This window comes from Harmonia axyridis, chromosome 6, assembly GCF_914767665.1.
Source record: "Harmonia axyridis chromosome 6, icHarAxyr1.1, whole genome shotgun sequence".
Classification (NCBI taxonomy): Eukaryota; Metazoa; Arthropoda; class Insecta; order Coleoptera; family Coccinellidae; genus Harmonia; species Harmonia axyridis.
In genome coordinates this window covers 27,258,790-27,285,869 of record NC_059506.1, presented here as the reverse complement: position 1 = coordinate 27,285,869, position 27,080 = coordinate 27,258,790, and the positions used below count along the sequence as shown (strand labels likewise).

The 27,080-nt window shown below is 31.3% G+C and overlaps 2 protein-coding genes across 2 annotated transcripts in view; one reads left to right on the top strand and one right to left on the bottom strand.

Moving 5' to 3' along the window:
* Positions 1–27,080, top strand: part of LOC123682738 — a 387,699-nt gene that overhangs the window by 135,217 nt on the left and 225,402 nt on the right. The gene's annotated exons all lie outside the window — the stretch shown is intronic.
* LOC123682737 lies at positions 4,674–8,348 on the bottom strand. Its single transcript, XM_045621506.1, has 3 exons — positions 7,840–8,348; positions 6,088–6,957; positions 4,674–5,014 (listed from the first exon to the last, which is right to left on the bottom strand). The coding sequence occupies exons 1-3, from the start codon at positions 7,994–7,996 to the stop codon at positions 4,968–4,970; spliced, it is 1,074 nt and encodes a 357-aa protein (XP_045477462.1). The 5' UTR covers positions 7,997–8,348; the 3' UTR covers positions 4,674–4,967.

Below are 27,080 nucleotides of genomic sequence, written 5' to 3'. Positions count from 1 at the left end.
GGGTTGAAAATAGTTTAATTTATGAGGTTGCGTTTTCTACGAATAAATTATCTCGAAAACCTTCTTGTCCTTGAGTTAGTCATTTCTTTTTTCTCAACAAAGAGATTCTCAGAGTCCCTTACTAGACAACGAATTTGGGATATCCGATAGATAACTACCTTCATTAGTTCCGTAGAAGTTGAAACTTTTATTATATGGTTTAACTGAAAGTAATCTCTGGTTGAAAAGAATTTCTCCGTAATGACTTTTGAATTACGACCTATTTACACCCTTCATATAAATACATAATAATATTTCTGCAAAATTTACTCCTGTCATATAGAGATTTCGTCCTTTTAAAATTATTCTATTCATACTTGACTTCAGAAAAATTTCTCTCTTTAGTGATGTCACTCATACTTTCTAAAGTTAAAACCTTTATTATATGGATTAACTGAAAGTAAAGACTCTGGTTGAAAAGAAATTCTTCGTAATGACTTTTGAATAACGACATATTTACAACCTTCATATAAATAAATAATAATATTTCTGCAAAATTTAATCCTGTATTATAGAGATTTCGTCCTTTTAAAATTATTCTATTCATATTTGACTTCAGAAAAATTTCTCTCATTAGTTATGTCACTCATACTTACTAAAGTTGAAACCTTTATTATATGGATTAACTGAAAGTCAAGACTCATAAAATTTTTACGAAATGACAACAGTCTTATTTCGGTTAAAATTTACATACAAAATATTCATTCTGTACCAGTGACGACACCAGCTTTCAACAGGGGAACTATGGGGGAGCTGGATTTTTTTTGGTGGGCCTAAAGCAAATCGAAATAATGCGCGAAAATTATAGTTATGCTGATCATGCAATTATTTTAGGCTTAGTATATCAAAGTTAAGAGGGGGGCGGCCCCTCTGCCCGCTACCCCCGAGCATCGTCACTGTTTTGTAAAATTTACTCCTAATTATAAAGATCTCGCCCTTTTTAAATTATTCTTTTCATACGTTAGATTTCAGACAAATTTTACTCAATTATGATGTTATCAACACATACTTTCTCAAGTCTATACAAAACTAATCTTCCCGAATGTTCATGAACGTCTTTAGAATAAATCGTTTTTGACTAACGATGACGTTGCAACGAATATATATTTCAGGTAAATGTTGAAAAACTAGAAATAATTAGTAATTCTCAGAACAATTAACAATAAGATAATGAATATGCAGTTTGGAAATATTCATTGAACCGAACAAAATCATCAATATTAGTTATTTATTTTACACGACAAGATAAATTTTGTACTTTATCATTGGTAGTTACTTTAACGTCGAAACACTCATTATGATCGAGAGGATAATGCGATTTCATCGTCATGAGCAATAAAATTTTTTGTTGCAATACACATATTGGTAATAAGTATTTATTTCCAAAATTGCACTACAAAATGAAAACAAGTCACAAATTATTCACAAAGTACCTATTATAAATTCTTCAGCTTCGAAATTATTCTATTCATTCTTGGAGTAAGAAAAATTCCTTTCGTTTATGATGTTATCATACTTTTTCAATTCTACACAAAATTAATCTACCGGAATGTTTCTGAAAGACTTAAGCGTTTGAAGATTTTAATATTATCGTGATTGAAGAAATCTTTTTGACTAACGATGACGTTGCAATGGATATTTAAGGTGAATGTTGAAAAAAACAATGGAACATAGGAATTTCTTAGAACTATCAACAATAACATGATGAATCAGTTTGAAAATATTCTTGGAAACGAACAAAAACATGAATAATAGTTATTTATTGTACAAGACGATACATTTTCTACTTTATCAATGAGTGTTACTCTTAGTGTCGAGACACTAATTATGCTCGAGGAAATAATGCGATTTTATCGTCATGTGCAATAAAATTGTTTTTTCTTTAGCAAGACTTCAAAAAATTCAGGTGAAAAATAAAATTTCAAAGGAAATTGTAATTTTTGGCAAAACCATCGAGTAATCATTAGTTTTCATTACAATTAATTTTGGAGTTATAGCACACTGTTGTGTTCTTTGAATGTAAATCATATAAATTTCTATCACGAATAACATGTTTTTTCCTTCTTCAAAAATATACAGGGTGGCCACTTTTTCAATGGGATTGTATTGGTAACTTTTAAACCATAAGAGTTAGAAGGTCGGTCAAATGGAGAAAAAGTTGCATGCATAGAAGCATTATCAAGCAGTTCAAACAAATCGAAATTATCAGGGCCGGTTATTGAGATATCATAAGAGAAGTAAATTTTGTTATTTTGATTTTTCTTTTTTTCCCACTCTATTTCAAATATTATCGAAAAATGTTACAGGAATGTTTTATTCGACAGTAAATTGTTCTCAATTTGACGTAATCAGATTTCGTATGCAACGTTTCGTGCTCTCTGGGCCACCCTCAACCTCATTTTTTTCAATACGGACCTGTATATTTTATGGCACTTTTCGAAATTAATTTTAACGCTGAATTCAGCGATATATCATACAATGTCATTCAAAGTTGATTTTCAGGTGATTTTGACCCTTCGTTCAACATGCGCATGCAAAATAAAATTTCACCGCCCTGTAATGCTTAATTTATCTGAATTGTCTTTGGAGGAGCCTCTGTTATTCTCCTCATGCATCTTTTGAATTTCATATGTAATCGAATTTTTTTACTCAAAATCACCTTGTCAAATTCATCAACGGACTTTTTGTCGGTTTCATCAAAAAACGTCCTGCATTCTCAAAAAGCACGACGCTCTATAAGTCTATAGTTAAAAGGAGACGTAGTCCTCGAAGGTGCATTTTAGTACCAATTTGTATTATCATAACAATAGTTGGGAGCGCCTATTGGATTCAAAAAGAAAGTGTGGATTTTGCAACGAGAAAACATTTTTGTGTTAAAAAATATGTTTTGTTTTATTAACTGACTGTGCCCCTAAAATTTGGCGCCCTGGCAAAATGTCCGGTTTGCCGGTCCTGGTGGCGGTCCAGATCTCACGAACAGTTTTTCCACAGGTTAGAATGTTAGATGGATTCGGGCATATTTAGACGTTGCCAATGTGAACAAAATTATATTCGGAATAATATGTAACTTTGAAATGAATGTTTCTTTTGAAGTACCTTAGACATAAAGTAACTCTGACCGGAAATAATAGTTTTTCGTTAATTATACATCTTGGTCCATAATTGACGAGATAATATATTCATTTTATTCTTCACTTCATTTATTTTGTCAACTCAAATAATACGGAAAATAATTTTAGAATTGAAAAAGTAACTTAATTAGACATCTAGAATTTAATCGTAGAGTCCTGAAGAAGGTCCATCAGGATCGAAACGTCGAAATAGATAATAACTGTTTATACAGCTATTAATAAACACATTTTTTTAGTTGGGTAGACTTAGAATTATTGAATATTTTATTCAGTATCATCACATCAATATATGTTCATAATTTTCATGATTCCGTTTCCCAGAATTAATACATGATTTATTATTATTTTTGTACTTTCGTTTATCTCTAATGGGAAAATTTGAAAAATTAATTTTTGTAGATTTTAGTGAATAGTATTCGATTATCACGAAAATGAAAACAATTATGGAGACGTGATGCTCTACGTATGTCTTTGCCTGGTGATATTGTCATATGTATGTATTAACGATATTGTTATGATCATGTAGAGAAACGGTTTTCATTTTTTGAAGCGAAAACCGTGCATCGAATTGGAAAAGTCAAGTGATCCACTTTGGTAAAAAATGATTGGAAATTTCAAAAATAATTTTCATTTCAGGAAAAATCTATGGCGTACCATCAATGTTTTTCTTAAAATGGGCCCATAAATCACCACCATAAATATTGACATTAAATTAGGAAACACCCTGCATATATTATAAGTAAAACTGTTTTTTTAAACTTTAACATCTTGTAACTCGAAAACGAAGCTTGTTAGGATATATGTTTATATGAACTTCATTATTAAAGAGTTGTTCTATCTGACGCCAAAGTTATCGAACTAAAATCTGGACCACTCTGTATATTTGAGCAATAAGAAATTATGAAATATAGGTATGCGTCAGTAGGATTTGATTTTTTTTTTTTCATTTTGATGTTCAGATTTTAGACTCCGCTTAGTGTTACTTATAAGTGAAAATTCCGAAGAGTATTAAAGTGTATATGTCTATCAAAAAAAGACTCCGGACAATTGCACTGAACAATGAAGAATATCTTTTTCTGAAACGATTGCAATTTCTATAAGTCATATAAGTTCGATTATCTCTCATTGTTTTTAATTTTTGGCATTGAATAATTGACGCTAAACTCATCCACCGTTATTATTTACCTCTTTATCAATTTCGCTGTGTTATGGGCCGATGAGATTATAACTTGGAAACCATAGGAAGTAGAGAATAAAATTCAACTAAAACATATGCCTTATAGTTATAGAAAACTTTGAATGGAATTCATTTCATTATTAATGATCACGTTAAATTCGCAATGTAGGAACCATTTTTTTTCGAAATGTTAGTTATTAAACAAACTAAATGTTTTCTGAATTAGTGAATATGAATCTGGAAAGAGAAATAAGATTATTCAATGTTGAAACAAAATAAAAGGAAGAAAATAATTCTTTATATCAACTATATTCATCATAATTGCATACAAGTACATATGTGCTCAAATTACATAAATAATTTCAATGAACTCTTCATTAGCTAAAATCAAATTCTTCAGCTCTTTGATTTACAATTACATTTCGACTTGTATTAGTCAGTGTTTTTGAATTGGTTTTCTTTTCATTCAGAATCTTAAATGATTCAATTTCTCCTCCTATAGTTACAAATCTCTGGTATATATATTTGGAACGCTTTCATAAACGCTTCTACACCGATTTCTTTTTTTTTTGGTTTTCTTGGTTCTTCATCTGTTTTCCTGTGCTTTTCAACTATTTTCCTCACATTTCAGGAAATAATCTTTTTTTTATAGCTGGACATGGATTCCCTAGAAATATAGAAACGTATTAGGTTTTGAAATAAAGCAGTCATTAGTAAAAATGGTACCACCAAAATTGCAATATTTAATTTTTGGCGTGATTTTATATATCACAAGAATATGATTATCACATGTGCATATACAATGATTTTGAACTGAAAATGATATTCATTTATGAGGTATATTTTAGCCTGGAAGGCGTTTGTAACGTTAATAATTTTTTTCCTCTGGACTCCACGAATGGTTTTTGAGATAGCAATTTTTACAAAACGAAGGTAACTGTAAGATATGCCTTAAGGTCTGGATAATTAATCATTCATCTGCCTGGTGATGCAGAAGAACTCCGAATGTCTTGTGTCACAATTCAGGTACGTTTCTCTGGCCAGTCGTAAACTCGAAAACTCTTTAATGGACGTTAGTAAAAATTTCAAGGTATGTTCGATTCATGAACGCCGAGACAGAAATAGTTTATGGGCATAAAGCTTATAGGGGCTTCGTAATTATAGCTGATAAAAATTTTGTGTTCTTCATAATTATGAAAACCGGTGAAATTTGCATTTAGTTGTAATGGAATATAACAATTTTAGAGAATTTTATGATGGTCTCATCACCAGAACCAAAAAAAATCCAAGGAAAACATGAAAAACAGTTATTCAATATTTCAGTGATATCGAATTCGAGCAATTCAACAAATAACATGTTCTTATAAATCAATAATTGCAGGTTTTTTTAAATTTATCAGAAATATAAAATATTCAAGCCGAATATCGAAAAAATAATTCAGCGTAGGTATTTAAAATAATCATTCGGATATTAATGATGAAGACTTTTTTCATCCATACATAAACTGCCAGACAATAATGATGTAATAATTAATCAAATTCGATTATTTATAAACAATAGTTCTATGGTCTTTAGAATGACGCATCAATATATCAATAAATTCCCGTAGGTCAAAATGACGTCTATGATATCAAAATGAACCGTCATTGATGAATAGTTTCCGACGATTACGTAGAGGCAGTGCTTTATCAAACGCTCTATTGCAATTTTACTGACATTCTATCTTAATATATACATACATTTCTTGTTAGGCGTATTTTTTTCTTCAGCTCTTTTTCTTTTCAGCGAAGTCGAGACCATCTGCCACATATTTTCTCGTTTCTGTAGTTCATTCGCTGGTTCTGGTAGTTCTGGTAGTTCCACATATTCTATATGATTTTCAGCAGGAGGGTCTTGAATTTCTAAAGGATCAGGTAATTCGACTGGAATTTCTAAAGGATCAGGTAATTCGACTGGAATTTCTAAAGGATCAGGAATTTCTTGTACCTCATAAGCGTTTTCCACTGGGCGTCCTCCACTAAACGTTATATCCACTATGTTTCCAACCTCAATTTCATCTCCCATAACAACATAGTTCATATTTTCATTGTTTGCATCAACCATTTCGGGGTCGTTATTTTCACATGATGATATGCAGCCGTCATTTCCCAGGTTGTCATTTTGCAAATTTGCCGTCTCTATGAGATTTCCTACTGCTTCTAGGATTTCAGAGTAATCCGTTCTATTTTGACTGAGATCTTCTCTTTCAAGGAGCTGATGGAGGTCATTTAACGTACTCTTTGTGAGGTCAATGATGACATTCCCAACCTTTGCATGGCTAGGAATAAAAGTAGAATAATCGATCCACTCGGTATTACTATCCTCATCATCCGTTTGAGATAGACCATCACTCTCAATATAAATGGGTTCACCATGTTCATCGAACCCATTGAATATTTTATGTTTAAATTGTCGATATTTGTCATCGAGGAAGTCGAGGGCGAATGGAAAGTGAACTTCCGGTTCTGGGTAATCATCCTTATCTTGATAAAGGATGCTCTTCTCTATGTGAGCTTTGAATTTTTTGAAATTTTCCCTCAATGCTACCCAAAAGACTTTGAGTTGAAAACCTGGAATATAAAAATTCATTGAAATTAACATAAACAATTATGCATGAACATATTTTAAAATTTAATCCAATTGTCTTCGAAATCTAGGACAGACTATAAATTGTCGCCTAGATTTGTTCATTATTTGGGTAATGAAGCAAAAATATGTTTCTTTACATGTTTGTCATTTTATGAAGTAGTTAGTTAATTGTTAAATAAAATTCCTTCTACCCCAACAATTTCAAATTTTTCTTACTACAATTGAACGAAACAAATATTAGAAGAATTTTTTTCATTAAAAATTTCAATTGTCATTTAATTTTCATGGAATTTTTTTTTCCAAACCGTGATAAGTGAATTAAAAATATGTCAACACCCGCTATGAAGCTACAATAATTCATAAAGATACTGTATCAGTGAAAAATTCGTGATGATTACAACACAATAGCATATTCCCCAGTTTTGATTCATTAATAATGAATTTAATCAATTTATATTGATCATGAAACAATCAAAAGTAAAATGCACTGAAAGGTTAGTTTGATGTCGATTAGCAAGAAAAATAATATAGAGACACTTGAATTTAAATTTTTTTGATAACTGTCACAAATTGTCTCTAAGAACGAACACGACTTCGAGTACCTATGTGCTTCTCTAATTAATTTCAATTTTCCATTTATACTAGTATTAATACGCACTAATGTAGGATCATAATAAATCATTGCAACATTGTAATATTTTCAACGAATGTCACTAATTCTAGCAACATTTGATAAGGATATCAATGAGAAATAACAATTAAAGTTTGAGTAAACCATTTTTATTCTGCAGTCTTGACACCCGCAACGATTAAATGACAGACACTACGACATTATGATAATTTATGAATTTAAAGTTGCTTACCCGAAAATTCGGTTTCCAACTGCCTTTTCCAACTGATTTCTCTGGACACCTCGTCCCATAGAAAGCTTGCTCCCTCTGATTCCTCCTCATACCAGAGCGAGGGTCTCTTTTCTATTTCGGATAAGATATCTCCGAAAGTAAGTCCTGAGGAAGTCATTTTAACTAGATTTTTACTTAAACACTCTAAGCCTATACTCGTTACAATATAATGCCGGAGTATTTGCCTAAGATCAACTTATATGGAGAAATAACCCTTGTCCCCTCCACAATTTAATCTCAGTGGGGTCTATTTGAAAGATTCTGATTGGTTACTTATGGCATGTTTGTTGAGTCAGATTTTTGCAGATTTCAATAATGGTAGTTAATATTCGGATGAATACTTTCGTCAGTGTTAAATAGCTATTATTTTGACTTGTACACTCTCCTTTATCTACGACCAATTATTTTCAAATTTTAATGACCGTTATTTGTCAATATTATTCAAATGACTAATGAACTGTCATGAACATGTTTGTATTATTAGAAGAAGCTGCATGACAATATTCTTCCACCAATATTTTGCAATTGAATTGAAGATGAAAAGGAACAAGATTTCCTAAAAATTAACTTCCTTTCTTTCGATTTCTCAATAATTAAATTTAAAGTTTTTACTATTGAATTTGCGATATTACGTTTAAAAACAGAAGTAATTTTTGTTACAATTTGAAATACAATATTTTTCACCATCACAATACAAATAAGTTAGCAAAACGATTTCGTCACTGATCTTTTGCAGTATTTTGTAATTTTTTTTACATTTGTTATTAATTCGCGGAATTTTGTGGTTGCAGAAAGAAGTTTGGACAATATAGACTATTGATTCTTCATGAAATCTCACATTATAGTTCAAGAAAACTATCTATGAATTTTAAAAGTAAAACTTAAACTTACAGGGTGATTCACCGGGATGGCCTATCAGAAGTTTATGTAATTCTATGTTATGCAATCTATTTTAATTCCTGCAAGTCGCTTGAAAAGGTTATTCTAATATAAACACGAAAAAACTCGAATCTAAAATGAAAGATTTATGTTAAATATCTTGTGATGGGACTTTGCTATGAGAATAAATTTTGAAAAAATCTGTAGCCACTAAAAATGTTTCAAGAGTTGTTGTGAAATAGTTATTTTCCTAACAAGTGTGGAAAGTGATACTTTTCGCAAGAGACTGCAAGGTCAAGCTGTCGAGTGCGGAAAATGCACTTTCCACATGAGTTAGGAACAATATTTTTCCTACTAGCGTAAGTGGAACACTTTCATGGAGAGTTTTCCTCTTGATACGGACTGACATTATAAAAAATTATATTTTGGCGCTCTCAGCCGCATAGAGAACCGTTTGAATTTTATGATTGACGCAGAGACATGTCAAATTTGTATAATTGATGCGACTCTTTAATATTTGCGTGCGGAAAAAACCCTTGCTATTCAATTTCCGCATGCATATGCGTGCGGAAAGTGAATAGCAGGGCTTTTTTCCGCACGAATTTGGAGAAGTACTACCTTCCAAACGCAAGTAGGAAATAAAATACGGTATGAACGATTGGGCTAATATTGTATCAATGAACCTAATTGGCGCATTTGAGGAAAAATCTTTTTCAATTCGGAGAAAAACAGTGGACAACAGGTTTTTTCAAAAGATTTTCGCATTTCAAATTGAATTTTTTATTCGATTTCTGAAGATATCCTTTTTGTTTGAGGGGTAAGTTGATGAAATTTCCAGAATACATTCATTATTCTTCTAAATTCCTGGATCAACTGATGCTACAGAAAAATTATTTGGTACACTTTGAGTCGATTGATATTAAAATACAAAAGAGTACATTGAATTGTGTCATGTCTCTAAGTACTCAAAACCTAATTAACGCCAATAATTAGATAACTATGGTAACGACTTGAAAAGTTACGTACGCCATTTAGGTGTATATGAATAATTAATCAAATCATTTGAGTTTCGATGTATTTCATGCGCTTGTAGAAGAAATGTTGTTCCCAACTCTTGTGGAATGTATTTTTCCCGGACTCAATGGCTTGACTGAACTCCAAAACTGTCAACGACAGTTTCGTGCGGGAAAGTACCACTTTCCTCACTTGTTAGGCAAATAACTATTATGAATTGACTCTCTGAGGAGTAAGGATATGATATTGGACCAAGAAATTGAATCAAAGGTCCACTTTAGAGTTGCATATTGGAATTGAAAATGTCACCTCTCCAGTTGCGAAATTATTCAAAGAAGGATTGACGAAAATTATCCTATTATATTTTGTTTTTTTACCGAAATAAACTCGATTGTTATTTTTATTATTATAGTAATTATCTTTCGGATACTACTCATTACAATACTGGTAACTCTAACTATCGGAGAATTATAGCTATTAATACATCCAGATTATGATGAGATTTATTGTGTTCTGTGTTGTTTTCAATGTGAATCATATAAATTTCTATCACGAATAAAATATTTTTTTTTTCAAAAATATATAACATATTATATGAGTGATAGGTAACACCAATGGATCCTACAAAGAAATAGCCTGTAGAATGTTTTTGTTTCATGTTTATAGTACAGTAATGAAGAAGTTATGTGAACTTTTCATTTCACGCCGTTTTCCAATTTTCTCGCATAGGTTGAAAACAGTTTTATTTATAAGGTTGCTGTTTCCAACAAATTTATTCAAAAACCTATTCCTTGAATGAGTCATTTTTCTCTGGACGAAACAACTATCTTCATTAGTTCCGTAGAAGTTGAAACTTTTATTATATGGATTAACTGAAAGTAAAGACTCTGGTTGAAAAGAAATTCTTCGTAATGACTTTCGAATTACGACATATTTACACCCTTCATATAAATACATAATATTTTTTCTGTAAAATTAACTCCTGTATTATAGAGATTTCGACCTTTTCAAATCATTCTATTCATACTTGAGTTCAGAAAAATTTCTCTCATTAGTTATGTCACCCATACTTTCTAAAGTTGAAACCTTTATTATATGGATTAACTGAAAGTCAAGACTCATAAAATTTTTACGAAATGACAACAGTCTTATTTCGGTTAAAATTTACATACAAAATATTCATTTTGTACTAGTGACGAGACCAGCTTTCAACAGGAGAACCAAGGGGGAGCCGGATTTTTTTTTGGCGGGCCCAAAGTAAATCGGAATAATGCGCGAAAATTATAGTTATGCTGATCTTGTTAATATTTCTGGCTTAGTATATCAAATTTTAAGTTTTACTGGGGGGGCCCTCTGCCTGCTACCCCCGAGCGTCGTCACTGTTTTGTACAATATACTCCTCTATTATAAAGATTTCGCCCTTTTTGAATATTTCTATTCATACGTTAGATTTCCGACAATTTTTTCTCAATTATGATGTTATTAACACATACTTTCTCAAGTCTATACAAAATTAATCTTCCCGAATGTTCACGAAAGTCTTTAGAATATGCATTTTTGAATATTACCCTGATTGAATAAATCGTTTTTGACTGAAGATGACGTTGCAATGGATAGATATTTCAGGTAAATGTTGAAAAACTAGAAATAATTAGTAAATCTAAGAACAATTAACAATAAGATAATGAATATGCAGATTGAAAATATTCATTGAACCGAACAAAATCGTCAATATTAGTTATTTATTTTACAAGACGATAAATTTTGTACTTTATCATTGAGAGTGACTTTTAACGTCGAAACACTCATTATGCTTGAGAAGATAATGCGATTCTATCGTCATGTACAATAGAAAAAAAAAATTTTTTATCAAATTTTAAAGAAAAATCAGGTGAAAAATAAAATTTTTAAGAAAATTGTAATTTTTGCCACAAACATCGTGATATCATTAGTTTTTATAGCAATCAGTTTTCAAGTTATAATACACTGTTGTGTTTTTAAATGTAAACTACATACATTTTTTCTCCTGTTACAAGAATACATAGCATAGTTTAGTTTCAAACGGCAAAGCAACTCATCAGTTTTCACGGCAAATCAACCAAATGCCTATACAGGGTGGCCACTTTTTCATTGGGATTGTATTGGTAACTTTTGAACCATAAGAGTTAGAAGGTTGGTCAAATGGAGAAAAAGTTGCATGCAGAGAAGCATTATCACGCAGTTCAAACAAATCGAGATTATCAGGGCCGGTTATTGAGATATCATAAAGAAAGTAAATTCTGTCATTTTGATTTTTCTTTTTTTCCCACCCAAAGAAATTTGGATAAGGGTCAAAATCACCTGAAAATCAACTTTGAATGACATTGTATGATATATCGTTGAATTCAGCGTTAAAAAGTATTTCGAAAAGTGTCATAAAATATACCGGTCCGTATTGAAAAAAATGAGGTTGAGGGTGGCCCAGAGAGCACGAAACGTTGGATACGAAATCTGATTACGTCAAATTGAGAACAATTTACTGTCGAATAAAAAATTCCTGTAACATTTTTTGATAATATTTGAAATAAAGTGGAAAAAAGAAAATCAAAATGACAGAATTTACTTTTCTTATGATATCTCAATAACCAGCCCTGATAATCTCGATTTGTTTGAACTGCTTGATAATGCTTCTATGCATGCAACTTTTTCTCCATTTGACCGACCTTCTAATTCTTATGGTTTAAAAGTTACCAATACAATCCCATTGAAAAAGTGGCCACCCTGTATAGGCATTTGGTTGATTTGCCGTGAAAACTGATGAGTTGCTTTGCCGTTTGAAACTAAACTTTTGATGGTTTTATTATTTGATGAAAAATTCAAATATCATGCTATATAATTTTGAAAACTGTAAAATATGCTTTAAGGTCTGGATGATTAATCATTTATCTGCCTGGTGATGCAGAAGAATTCCGAATGTCACTTTGATATTTAATGAGATTTGATCATCTCACATATGAAACAACAGTCCTTACTGATCTTTCTTTGATTTTGAGGTATGATTTATAATTTATGAGATTTAGTTTTCACACTGTATTCTGCATGAAAATAAAAATAAACTTTGATATCCAGGGAAACATTTTTGTTATTATGATACACTTTTTAGGATATTAAATTAATATTATAATACAACGTTCAACGTTAATTATTCATCTTTTTTTCAATACCAATTTTTTCTCTAAATTTAAATTTCAGTTTTTCATCTCACATAAAAACAACAGTCCTCAAATATATTCACGATTTTGAAGCAAACTTAATTAACTGAAAGGTAAATATTTGGTCATTCATGAGACCTTTTGAATATTTTTCCGATTAAATGTTTTTCAATTTTTTCTAAAAAAAGGATCTTGCCAATTGTAAGATTAAATTTCATTTATTGTTATATAAAGTTATTAAGTAATATCTTGAAAAAATATCGAAACGGTTTGAATATATATAGGTATCTATTACAAGTGTATATGCTAGATGCCGGTCCATGTATGAAGACCTTTTTTATAATTCGTTCATATGTAGGCATAATATGTTATTCAGATAGAACCAATAAACAGTTCATCTTGGGTCTTCATTCCTCCAATGTCTTATGACCTAACTTATTCAGAATCTACGAAAATCAATTAAATTTAATATGGTGTAGTCTGTCTTGTAGTGTTAAGTGGATGCGAATAGGTGAATTCAAGAACTAAAAATTAATGAAGAGTAAAGAGAATCAAAAGTTAAGTTGAAAATTCAAAATCGAGGCAGGTGCCCTAGAATCGAGGTCCATGTAGGGTAATTAATCACAAAATTGGATGGTATGGAAACAAAAATTTCTGAATTACCTAAATGCAACTGGTGCATTAGGAAAACAAGAACCTGTTCAGTGTGCCAAGCTGATTTTTTCATTGGCAATGAAGGGCTAGAAAACTACAACACATTGACACTAACAGATTCGTAAAAAGATAAAATTAAACCTCTCATTGGAAAGTTCGAACACAATATTTTGTACCGAAGAAAAACTTCGATTTTGAGCGATATACATTTTTCAACCTCAGACAACATCACGAAACAATTGAATATTTCGTTCTAATTTTGAAGAATGCTGCCAAGAATCGAATTTCATCCAGATAAAGAAGAAGAACTCGTAAAAACTATGTTGGTGATCGGTGTGAAAAATTAATCATTAAGAGAGAAATTATTACAAAATATCGATCTGAAATTAAATGAAACTCTTTGAATTCTGCTTACTGAATAAAACTGCGAAATCACAGTGCGAATCTATGAAGAATGGAAACCATTTTATGGAAGGCCCCTTAGATTTAAACCATGTATTGGAAAATTTTAGAAAACAACGGCTGCAAGTATCAACTTCCATGGCAACCTTGAAGCAACACGCAGAAGTGTCAGGAAGCTGGCAATATCAACGAGATAAGAACGGTATGCATAAAAACATAAATAATTGTGCTCGATGTGGACATTCACATCCAAAAAATTATTGTTTTGCATATAAAAAGAAGTGTTTTAAATGTGACAAATTAAATCATTTCGCTGCCTGCTGTAGAAATCAAAATATTAATACAATCGATAATTCTGAAGTATTACAGGAAAATGAATTTATATATCATAAATTCATTGTGTCGATGATTTGCATCAAATCAATAGTAATAATAAGGTTTGTACTCTTTCATTGCAAATAGCAAATGTAATCATAAATCTTAAAATTGATACTGGTGCTTGTGGAAATATAATTAATTATTAGAATTTTTTGAATATCAAGAGAAAAGAAAATAACTTAAAAATAATTAGGGCTGATAATAATTTGATTTCATGTACAGGTAATAAAACTCATATTATTGGAAAATGTTCAAGTAATTAAAATTACAAAAATGAACTATATTATATGTTGTAGAATTCTCAGTAGTTAAAGGTGATCAATATTGTGCCTTCATAAGCCTTGACATTTGCTTGAAATTAAATTTAATTAAGAGAAATTGTTGAAAATGAAATTTTCGGAAAACAGGAATTCAACAAATTGATGAATGAATTCGATGATATTTTCAAAGGAATAGGAAAACTGTAAAATTATTATAATATTTAGTTGACAGACGATGGAGTTACATGAATACACCCTGTTCAAAAAGTCCTCTTTGCAATCGAATCAAAATATATAGAAACTTAATATCAATTAGTTAAGCAAAAAATTATTGATTATTGAACCAGTAGAAGGAGTATCGACTTGGGTAATTCCAGTTTTTAATGTGAAAAAACGGTAACTTACGCATACACTGAGAGAAATCCATATTTTTTTATTAATAAAGCACTCATTTAGAGGTTATTTATTTAAAACTATTACAGCAGATTTATATTTAATATATTCATCAAAAGTAAAATTATGCATTCAAAAAAGTTTATTAATAGAGAATAAAATATTTGTTTTCAAGGCATTTGATAATATTTAATATATTTCGGTTATAAATAATTTATATGAACTTACGTTATCTCCACAAATAACATAAATTCATTATCAAAAAATTTTCAACTGGTGGTTAACGAATATTTGCTATTTATAAAAAAACTCAAGAATTCAATAATTTATTCACTCAGAATATAGGATTTATTGATAATTAACAAACTAACATAATTCTAGCGATCGAATCCGACAAGGACATTTTTTTTCAACTCAACCACTATATCGATGAGAAAACTTGTTTATTCAGCTTCAATATCATCTTCTCAAAATTTCGATAAGAGCACTTCTCGCTGAAATATCGAACTTTGTATTGAAAAGGACCTTTTTGTCTTTAACCATCAATATCTCACCAATCAATGAATGCATAGAAAATTTAGGGGATGTTTTGAAAACTTGAATGAATTTGCTAAAAGAATTAGCTACGGTATTTTCGGAAAAAAATTTTTTCGTTCTCTAAATCAATTTGAAAAGTTGATAAAAAAGGGCTTTTCGAGTCTTTTTGGACAATCAAGCGAAAATATCGAAAAAACCATCAATGTTGAGTGTGCAATTTATAGTTCAATATCACCACAAAAATCTCAGAGAATTTCAATTCAATCCATAGAGCGGTTTTTTGTTTCATTCGATCCAATTTTCAAAAAATTTAAGGATCACACATTCTAACCATGTTAGGACATCAAAAATATTTTTCAAATTTGTGTTAAGAATAAACTGGCTTTTTTATGGTTGTCAAAGTTTCATAGATGAAAAGTTGAGTTATGCAATTTCTGAAAAGCAAGTAGATCGATTTCGAAATTCCCTTGGGTATATCACTTTTTTTCTAATTTAATATCGTGTTTATCATCAAGATAATGAAATGAACTTGCAGAATCGCAAAAAAAATGATAATTACATGTAAAATTGTTTCATTTGGAGTCAACAAAGAAATGATAAAAAAGAAAAGGATTTTTTTATTTTTTTTATTTTCAAAAAACTTATTTCATGAATTCTGTTATTGTTTTATTCTGTTATTGATGAAAATGAAGAAAAAAACCTTAAAAAGATGATTCTCTATACAATAATGGAAATTATAATAAAAATGATGGCATATTAATAAACGTTAAAAATGGTATTACATTCACTCAAAAAATAGTACAATTGGGGGACGTTAGGGCTCTGGAATTGTATGTCTGTACTCAGGAATCAACGGAAATCACAAAAATCACTGCAATATATAGGTCTCCACATTCGTGTGTGACCACCTTTAATAAAAATCAGAATAATTATTTACAGAATCGCGAAAATTGTAGTAGACACATATTGGTTGGCGACATGAATATTGATTTGCTTAGTGGGGATTAGTTCTCTGAAGAGTATAAGAATATTTTGTGTACATTTGGATTTGTTTCATTGATAAACACATGCACTCGTTCGGAAAGTGATACTTGCTTGGACCACTTCTTTGTGAAAGGAATAAATCATGAATGTATGGGAAATATAGTTGATGCTTTTGTTTGAAATATTTGGTTACAGATCACTTTTCTATAATGATTTGCATGAATCAAGCACTTGTTAATTTACCAAAGAAAGTAAAAAAAAATGTCTAGTTGGAAGAATATAAATTATGTAGCACTAAAAACAGATTTAACCAACGAAACTTTAAAAGAAGTAAGAAAAGAGATAGCAAAACCTTTATCGTATATCGTGAATCATTGTTTTCAGAGTGGATGTTTTCCCGATGTACTGAAAATAGGCATTATTAAACCGCTTTATAAAAGTCTTCGACTTAACTTGAACTGAACCATAGTATACGGAACAGATAGTAAGCCAGTGTAGTGCTTTTTTCGATTTTGTTGATGTTGAACGCCATCTAGTTGTACTCACGTTTAACTCGAATTTTACTGTCAAAAACTGGTCCGTAAAGTGGAGCCCTCTGAAAAAATTGGTGTTATTTTGAAGAAATAAAATATTTGAAATAGAGTGGTCAGAAGATTTTCTGTTCTGTAATAGGCATTTACGCCAGTGGCGTGTATTTGTGATAAACAAGTACAATGCTACAAGTTATCATGAAATCACTAATCAGGTCCAGTCGTCATGAAATAATATCTCAAGGTTTTTTCATGATTCAGCGCTATGTATTATCGAGTTACTTCTCCAAATCCAACTACAGTAGCGACCCCTGGTGACTATTTCCTTGCCGTCAAACGGCGGTTGGCTTACTATCCTTTCCTTATACTATGACTGAACTCCCTACTGACCGCAACTTACCCCGTCAATGTGACCATCTTTTAAAACGCGAATCTACTATGAGGATGACAGAAATGTACTGAAATCTACTATCAGCTTTGCGCATGCGCATAACCATATTTGTAGGCTCTGATAAGTTTGAAAAATTCTTCAAATACATTGCTTATTGAAGCACATACTATGATATTTTCCATAAAATTCACCAATGATATTTAAAGCTGACAAAATACTGATTCCTATATAAAATAAATGAATAACGTCTTTGGTCTTTATTCATAACATTATAACATAAAGTAAATTTATATATCATAACATAATATTGTAGGGTAAAATATATTTATGGAAAATATACATATATTAAAATATTTACAGAAATATAACATATAATGAAAAGCAGTATTGTTATAAAATAAGTAAATAACGTACATATACAGGGTGTTTCCTAAACATGCGGCAAAAATTCAGGGGGTTGTTCCTTGGACTCTTCTAAGAATATTTTGTCCTTTGATGATTTTTGAAAAACCTATTTGTTTCGAAGATATAGGGGAAAAAAAAATTCAGATAATAACATTTTATTATGAAAAATTACATGAAAATTCAACTCAACCTACAAAAACTGTTGAAAATGACCACCTCTAGCCAGCATAGTCCATAAATGTCAGTCATCTCGGTGTTTGTATAGCGATTCATAATAGTCAAAGATAAAATGTTAATTGCTAATACATCACAAAACGAATTCAAATGAAAACCGTGTTTAATCTGTATTCCTTTACCATCTGCACTTATCAATTTTTAGTCAAAAAACTGGCCGTTTTTAGTAATTGGAATGTTGTTAAACAAATTTAAAAATAAATTGTACCTACTTAGTAAACACAGTGCGGTACGCATTTTTATTTAAACTATTATTAATTTTAAAAATATGAAAAATGTTGTTCGCCCTGTATCTTCGAAACAAAGAGGTTTTTCAAAAATCATCCAAGGACAAAACATGCTTTAAATAGTCCAAGGAACAACCCCCTGAATTTTTGCCGCATGTTTAGGAAACACCCTGTATATTGCACTAATCATTTAATTCAGAAACATTCATATCTTCATAGAGTGTATTTTTGTTCATCATATTCAACATTTCTGAATCCATCGTGAATTCGCAACATTCATCAGCTTCTCACAATCCTTCGTTAGCATGAAGAATCGAAGCCACATTTTTATTAATGAATCTATTCCTATCTTTTGTTTTAATTCTATTTATTTCTGAAAATATTCTATCGCATTTCACATTGGATAACGGCAAACAAGGCATTCGCTTTGCAAATTTCGAAGTGTTGGAATATTTTTCGATGTTGGCTGCATTTTTTAATTTGCCGACCTTGTTCCAAAATTGTTCAACATTTGCAGAATCGTTGGTTTGCCCACTATTATCGCAACACAAAAAGTTACCGACTTCTATATCTAATTTTAGTTCTCGAAATTCATCGTCTATTGTTTGTATTATATCTTCTTCCACTGAATTGGGAAATCGCGAAAGAAGAGAAGTGATTGGAAATCACTATGAACAGCAACTTGAGGTTCTAGAAATTCTAATTGCTTGAATAGAATATTCAAAGGCAATCGCGCCTGTAATTGGAACGATAATTCTACTAGGAAAGATTGGCATCTGTTTGAAAAATCTTTACGAGCTTCAACAGAAATTTTTACTGTGCTATTATTCAAGATAGTTGAAACTTTGTATCCCAAATATAAAGATTGCACTGGTTAATATTGCGAAGTACATTTGGGATCAATATCTTCTATTGGGGTGTTTTTAACATAGCTACATTTCATGTATCAGCTTAAAATTGATAAAAACATTTCCGAGTTATCTCTATACACTCTATGAACCACAGGAAAGTCTCCCTGGAAAATAATATTAAATTTATTTGCAATTGGCAAAATATAATCTAAAAAATGAAAATAAAGCTTTACTACATCATCATTAAATGAATTGAAAAAAAAACTCGCAAGAAGCATGTTGCCTTTTATTCTCGAGAAATTGTCCTTTGAAAACTAATTGAAGAGCTCTGTCCATTGTTCCAAAATTCTACTTATACATGTATGTAACGATAGCCAGCGAATATCATAATGTTTAAGTATTTTATACTGTTCAGAGATTGTGAAATTTTGAAATTCATGAAATTCTCTCTGCCGCTTGCTGCTATGTGACCTGAATACTGGGACCTGAGTCAGGTCCCAGTAGATCTTAGTGTGGTCATTCTCTAGTATCACCTGTGGGCTGTACAAGTGGTGAGGGGTGAAGTCTGCTACATAATGACTAAAAGAATGTTGATACTTTCAATGTAGATTGTGTAATACTGTAATGTTCTTGTTGAAGTTGTTATTTGTGAACGTCGTGTACTCATTAAATAGTTTTATTCTTCACCATCATGATTATTTTGATTCATATTCATATGATCTAAGATTTGGAGATATTCATCCGGTAGTAGCATATTTGGAAGTTCATCATCTTGGTTATTTTGGTTTCCATTATTAGGATCGTCTTCATCTTCAATGTCTACAATGTTAAAGCCGAAGTCATGGAAGCCATCATCTTGGACGCCAACATCTTGGACGTATTCTTCTTGATAGCCTTCGTCTTGTTCGTCTTCATCGAAATCATTGTCGTCGAAGGGAATTTCGTCGCAATCAATTTCGTCGTCTTCATCTTGGTCGCCTCCATTTTGTAGGACTTTGTTATTCAAAAACATGAAGTCTTTTTGGAAGACTTCATGTTTCACGACGTTATTATTGGCGGCTCCATTTTGAATAGCGTTATTATGACTATCCATAATGACTAAAAGAATGTTGATACTTTCAATGTGAATTGTGTAATACTGTAATGTTTTTGTTGAAGTTGTTATTTGTGAACGTCGTGTACTGTGTCTATAGTTTTATTCTTCCTAATTATGATCATTTGGATTCATAATCATAAGATCTAATATTTGGAGATATTCCTCCTGTGGTAGCATATTTGGAAGTTCATTCATTTGGTTCTCATTATTATGATCGTCTTCATCTTGAATGTCTCCAATGTGAAAGCCTAAGTCATGGAAGCCTTCATCTTGAAAGCCATCATCTTGGACGCCAAGATCTGGGACCTATTCTTCTTGATAGCCTTCATCTTCCTCGAAATCACTGTCGTCGAAATCAATTTCGTCGTCTTCATCTATGTATTCTTCAACTTGGTCGGCTCCATCTTGGTCGCCTCCATTTTGACCCCCTACATTTGGTAGGTCATTGTTATTTAAATCTATATTATTATCGACCATGTACCATACGTCAACGTGGTATTGTGGAATGTTGTCATGACCGTTATTATTTAGATATCCTCCATCATTCTCGTCACTTGAGTCTGAATCTGATTCGGCATTGGCAACCGCAGGCGCACAACGTAATTTAGCTGAAAATAGAAATACTCCTTCATACCTAATCTAGTTTCATTTTAAATATGAGGAGTTTCAATTTATTGTATTCTGCTTCATGCAAAATTCGGTTTGAATTAGTGATGCTCCAGTTGTGAGAAAGTTTCATTTTAACTTTGAAATTTTTTTCTGGGTGTCGAAAGAAAATTGCTGAATACAGGGTGTCCCAAATCCGATGTTTACCGAATGCATATCGAGAACTAAAAGACTTATAGAAAATACCTTCAGAGACTCCGGATTTATTTTTCGTAATAATGAAATATCACAAAGCAGATTATATATCTTGATTCGTTCTCGGCATTTCTGAAAAATTACTGTTTCTATATTTCACTATGTCTGGATTTCGGTGATACTGATATTTTTTCTTTGGGGAGGTAACATTGGAGATAAAGGAGGTTTTATCTGGATTCTCGGTTTCAACCTGCAACTGAAGCATAGCATTTTTATTTTGTTGTCGGGTTTCCTCGATTTTTTGAGTTTCCTGGCATTTCTTCTCTTTATAGGCTTTCCTCCGGATTTCCCATGGATTCGTAGCCGGGAGTGGAGCAGGAACGAATTTCTTAGATGCTACGGTTGACCGAAATTCTTTGCGTGATTTTGAGCCTGATAACTCATAGATAAGGCTTTTGTATTACCTCTGTTTTTTTGTAGAGCCATACAAGCCTATTCCAATTTTGAAGAAACTATTTATAATGTTGCCAGAGTTCTGTTTGAAATTAAGAGTTGACTTTTTCACTGAAAAAAATTGCGTAAATCACTTGAAGTAATACAGATTTTATAATTTGTACAGAATTAGTAATTATAAAGAATTCATTAAAACTATTGAAAAATAAGCATTCTTAAAATTGACTCACAACCTTGACCTTCATCCTTCTGATTTCTTATTCTGTAAGACGGAATAACATCTTTGAATACCTCTCAGAGGGACATAATTGCTAGCTTTCTGACTGTTATGTATACCACAGGTGTTTGCTCATCCATTATCTTCAGTAACATTCTCAAGTTGGTTACTTTCTCCTCGGGATTTTCAAGAACTTGAGAACTCAATACACCAATTTCTAGTTTTCGTTGAGTCAAAGCTTTATTTCGCTGTGCAAAGAGTTGAGCAGCAGATAAAGGTTTAGAAAGGTCAAGATCGTCTCCTATACGTGTTTCAAGTGTAAACTCACAGGCTTCCTCCTCATCATCTATTTCTGGTTCGTTATGTTCAGATATGTTGTGTATATTTCTCTATATTGAATAAAAGAATTTGGAATAAGAATTTTTTATTCCTTAAATTATCATACATTAAAAAAAAATTTTAACGGTTGTATTTGGCTACTCTCTCCAACTCATCCTTCTTCTTGATAGCATAAGAATTTGTTGATCCCTTTGCTGCGTTGATGAGTTCATCAGCCAAGCACTCAGCGATAGTTTTGATCTTCATGTTGATGCCGTTTTTGGTGATTGTGGTCGCGGGTTTGGGGGAACTATCAGGACTTTTGTTAAAATTTCATTTTAACTTTGAAATTTTTTTTCTTGGGCGTCGAAAGAAAATTGCTGAGTACAGGGTGTCCCAAATTCGATGTTCACTGAATGCACATCGAGAACTAAAAGACTTAAAGAAAATACCTTCAAAGACTCCCGATTTATTTTTGCGAAATAATAAAATATCACAAAGCAGATCATATATCTTGATTCGTTATCCGCATTTCTGGAAAATTACCTACTGTTTCAATATTTCACTATGTCTGGATTTCTGTTCAAAATATTGGAAAAATTCTAGAACGTGTTTTTCAGTAATGATTATGGTTTATATGACACTTATAACTGATCATAGAATACAATTACCTTATATTTTTCAACACAGTCTATTAGCTGCAGATTCGTTGAAAAGCATCCTGTTCGACTTAATTTTTATGTGACACCTAAGTAACATATGAGTAAGATAAAAGTATACTAGATATCTACAAAGGTCTCGAAAATAACACACAATCAGTAAGAAATTACTTACAAAAATCTGCAAATTCAAGGGTTCATCTTTCTATAAGAGGTACTCACAACTGAATTTTTGTTTAATTGATAAAATATAAGGAAATGAATATATATTATGAATATAATTAAAATAAAATAATATATAAAATAAATAATGTGCTTTTTTCGAGACCTTCGTAGATATCTAGTATACTTTTATCTTATGTGTTGAATCCGTGTAATTTCATGTATTTTAGAATAACTATGTAAGTGATACCAAGATTTTAAATGTGTACCCCAGAGCCCTGATGATGATATCATAATAAAAGTTATTGAAACTGTCAGCAACAAAATAATTGGTTTTTGTCATCTTCAGACCTCAAACCCATTTGAGGATGTAATACCTTGTTCGTACCACTGCTATTTCAGTGCTAATCAACTGTTTTTTTGAATTCCAAAATACAGGTCGGATTCATTCCATTTTTTGAGTGAATAATGACGTGATAGTGAACTTGAGCGTATCGTCTTGATTTTCAAAAAGAAATCGATAGTATTCCGCAAATTTAACTTTGAAATTAAACACATTCTTCAAATGACTATTCAGCTTTAGAGAGACTTCTCATTTCAAGTACATTAACGTTAAAAGTTCAGAAATATTATGAGTTTCGAATTGGTGCAAACATTTTTTGAAAATTGCTTGATTTGCTCCAGTTATTGATCATTTTCAAATAGAATTATACTTTTAAGAAAGCCTCCCAAAGTTTTACGCCTTTTTGCAGCATAAACGCCAATGGAATCATGAACTGTATTTTATGGTTCGAGATGAATAACACTCTTATGATTTACCAGGGTAGGGTTTCTCTGGTTGGCTAAAATTGTGGATTACTGGTTTATGTCAATATTGCAAAGAGGAATAGGGATAGATAGAAAACTTGTAATGAAATCATTATTAGAATTAAAAACGATACTGTTCCTAAAAACATGTATGCTAGCTGATTCTATTCGGAATGATGTCTACAGAAATACATTTTGAGCGTTTAGTAGCATAAAGAAAATTTCAAAAGTCATAAAGACATCAAGATGAGAACAAGGTATTTGGATTTCAGCCGAAATATGTAAAATTATTAATATTTGAGAAATCTGAAAAAAAAATTCTCAAAAAAAAAATTTCTTTTGAAAAACTCCTTATTCCCGAAACTCTATCTACAATATTTATCGTTTCAATTCAACGCTGAATTTAGGCAATTCTTAATTAAGAAAATTTTCTCGTAATGCCTTCATGAATATAAACTTAATAAAAAATTTGAGTAAACAGTTTTCGCTTCGTGAAGCCATTCTTGTCTACACACCTCCTTGAAAATTTCATGTCATAAAACTTTTAGGAATTGCAATATTTTCTTTTATAATAATTTTTTTTCGTAAACAAAAAATGAATAATTATGTAATGCAATGTGAAGTAATGTTAGTTTTTTTCTTTTTCATCATCATATAACGTTTCTCCATTAGCGAATGACATCTTTTAATCCAAAAAAATCCGAAATTTGTGTAATTAAATTTCAATAATATAAAATTCTAACAGTATTAAAATATTTCATTTTTTTATGAACAATTTATAAGCCTACGGTAATTTGTTTCTTAAGTAAATAGATGCCTTCGTTGATGAAGGAACGATATAACATATTAAATTGAAAAAAATTCTCAACATTACATTTTTCGTTTCTTTAGATTTTTTGAATGTTGATAGTTTCCGAGATATCAATTCGTCACAATGGCCGTACTTTTTGAATTTTGAGACGGAAATGGTCTCCAACGTTAGTCTTTGGCTGCGTTCAAGGGAAAGAGCAGTTGCAAATCTGATCACTGAGCGCTCACAGATCCTAAAGTGATCAGAGAGCGGTTTTCTGAACGGTCAGCGAATACCTAAACTCTAAAACCTCTGTTTTGACAGTTCTCACAACGTGTTTTTAATTTAAAGCCGCTCAGAAAAATGACGCCCGCTCACTAAACATGTTGAGTATGCGCTCACTGATCAGTTCAGCGAAAATTCTTCCAACTGTTTTACAACTGTTGTGTCCGCTGAACGCAGCCTTTGACTCACTGATGACGAATCCTTCCTCAAATTCGATTGTGGTCAGTCCGTCAGGCTGTCTTATACATGACAATTAGAAGAATTTATGAGGTTATGTTATTAGTTTTATGATATGCAGCCCTTTCTCATTATCTATATATTCAATTTCAATGAATCTATAAATCAAACTAGAACTTTATGAAACGTTATTTCTTAGGATATATAAAAAAAGATATTTGTAGATAATTCAATTTTGAAGGCATAACTTATTCCATTTATGAAAAGAAACTGTGTAATTAGTATATTTTCAATATGATGAGTACCTATATATTCGAATGGATGATACAAAAAATATTATAAAATACTAACTTTGTACAGTTTATACATATATGAATGTGTAATGTATACAGGGTGTTTCATCATAAACTGGACAAACATATATATTCGTGTAGAGGACATCGGGAGAATCATTTTTGCCTTATACAATATATCCCGTTTTCGACGCATAAGCGAGATACAGGGTGTTAAACGTCAATTTTGAGCAATATTTTTATGGCTGTGGTCAGTTTTGTATAACACTCAAAGAAACGGTTTTTGGTCAAATCTCAGTATTTTTGGGTCCTCTATTCAGAAAAGTTGATGAAATCCGAAAAAAGAATTACAAAATGGCGGAAAACCTGCAACGTTCCTAATTTTTTTTTCCGGTGGTCAAATTGAATTTTAGTTTCTGAATGAACACAATTTTCTAAGAATTTCTGTGCAAAATTTTTTTCAAAAATCGAACACAAATTTTTTTTTACATGTCTACAGCGATAAAAAAATTTCACCCGAAATGGATGAAATTTTGTACAATTGTACTCCTTCAATTATCAATCACGAATATGAAAACAGAATTGTAAAATATTAAACGGTTTCGTTACTACAGCCATTCAAATGTTTCGTTCAAACCTCCAAAAAAATTTAGAATGGCTTCTTAGAGTCAAAATTATTAAATTATTGCTATTTCCAAAAATTCCGGATGCTAAAATGTATTTATACAAAAAAAATTCGGTGAAACTTAGTTGGGAGTCGAACCCTCGATTCCAACGTAAGTATTAATGAAGAAATTAAGACAGTTCTAAGGATATTAATATTCGTTGCTAAGCAACGGAAGTTCGTAGCTCATAGAATTCTACTGGTTCTTTGAATTTCACTGAATATAATTTCGCAAGTATCGTGACACGAATTTGTTTGGAAACGAAAATGAAATATTCTCTTTTGGAAAAAAATGATATTGTGAAGGCTTATTATGAAGCGAATTGCTCAGGCAGAAAAGCATGGGAAATTTACTCCCGCAGATTTCCAAGCAGAAATTTGCCAAACTTCAAAACTTTTTATGAAACAGTACGCAAATTACGTGAAGAAGGAAGTTTGCACCGGAAAAAGAAGGAAACAATAAGAACAAACGATGATCGCATCCTTAATTTAGTAGGAGATGACCCAATGATTTCAACAAGAACTCTTTCGAACCACCCTTCAGTGAATAAAAGTAAAACTACTGTTTGGAGAGTACTCAAAAGGAATAGATTCCATCCGTTCCATTTCCAACTTTGCCAAACTTTAGAAGACGGTGATTTTCATAGAAGAAAAGAATTCTGTCAGTTTATTTTGAGAAGAGTACGTGGAAATAGGGATTTTCTCCATCAAATTTTATTTACGGATGAAGCTATGATACTTTTCATAGGGATGGTTTCTTCAACAGAAAAAAATAATATTTTATGGCATAGAGAAAATCCGCATGCTACGGTATCAAAAAATAGCCAGAAGAGGTTTTCATGTTTGGACGGGAATAAAAAATAAATTCATTATCGGACCATACATTCTTCCTCAAACATTGACTGGAAACGGCTATTATCACTTCCTGACGGAGATTCTGCCAGATCTTCTTGAAGATTTTCCGCTGAGTCAGATTATATTCAGTGAAATTCAAATAACCTGTAGAATTCTATGACCTACGAACTTCCGTTGCTTAGCAACGAATATCAGAACTGTCTTAATTTTTTCATTAATACTTACGTTGGAATCGAGGGTTCGACTCCCAACTAAGTTTCACCGAATTTTTTTTGTATAAATACATTTTAGCATC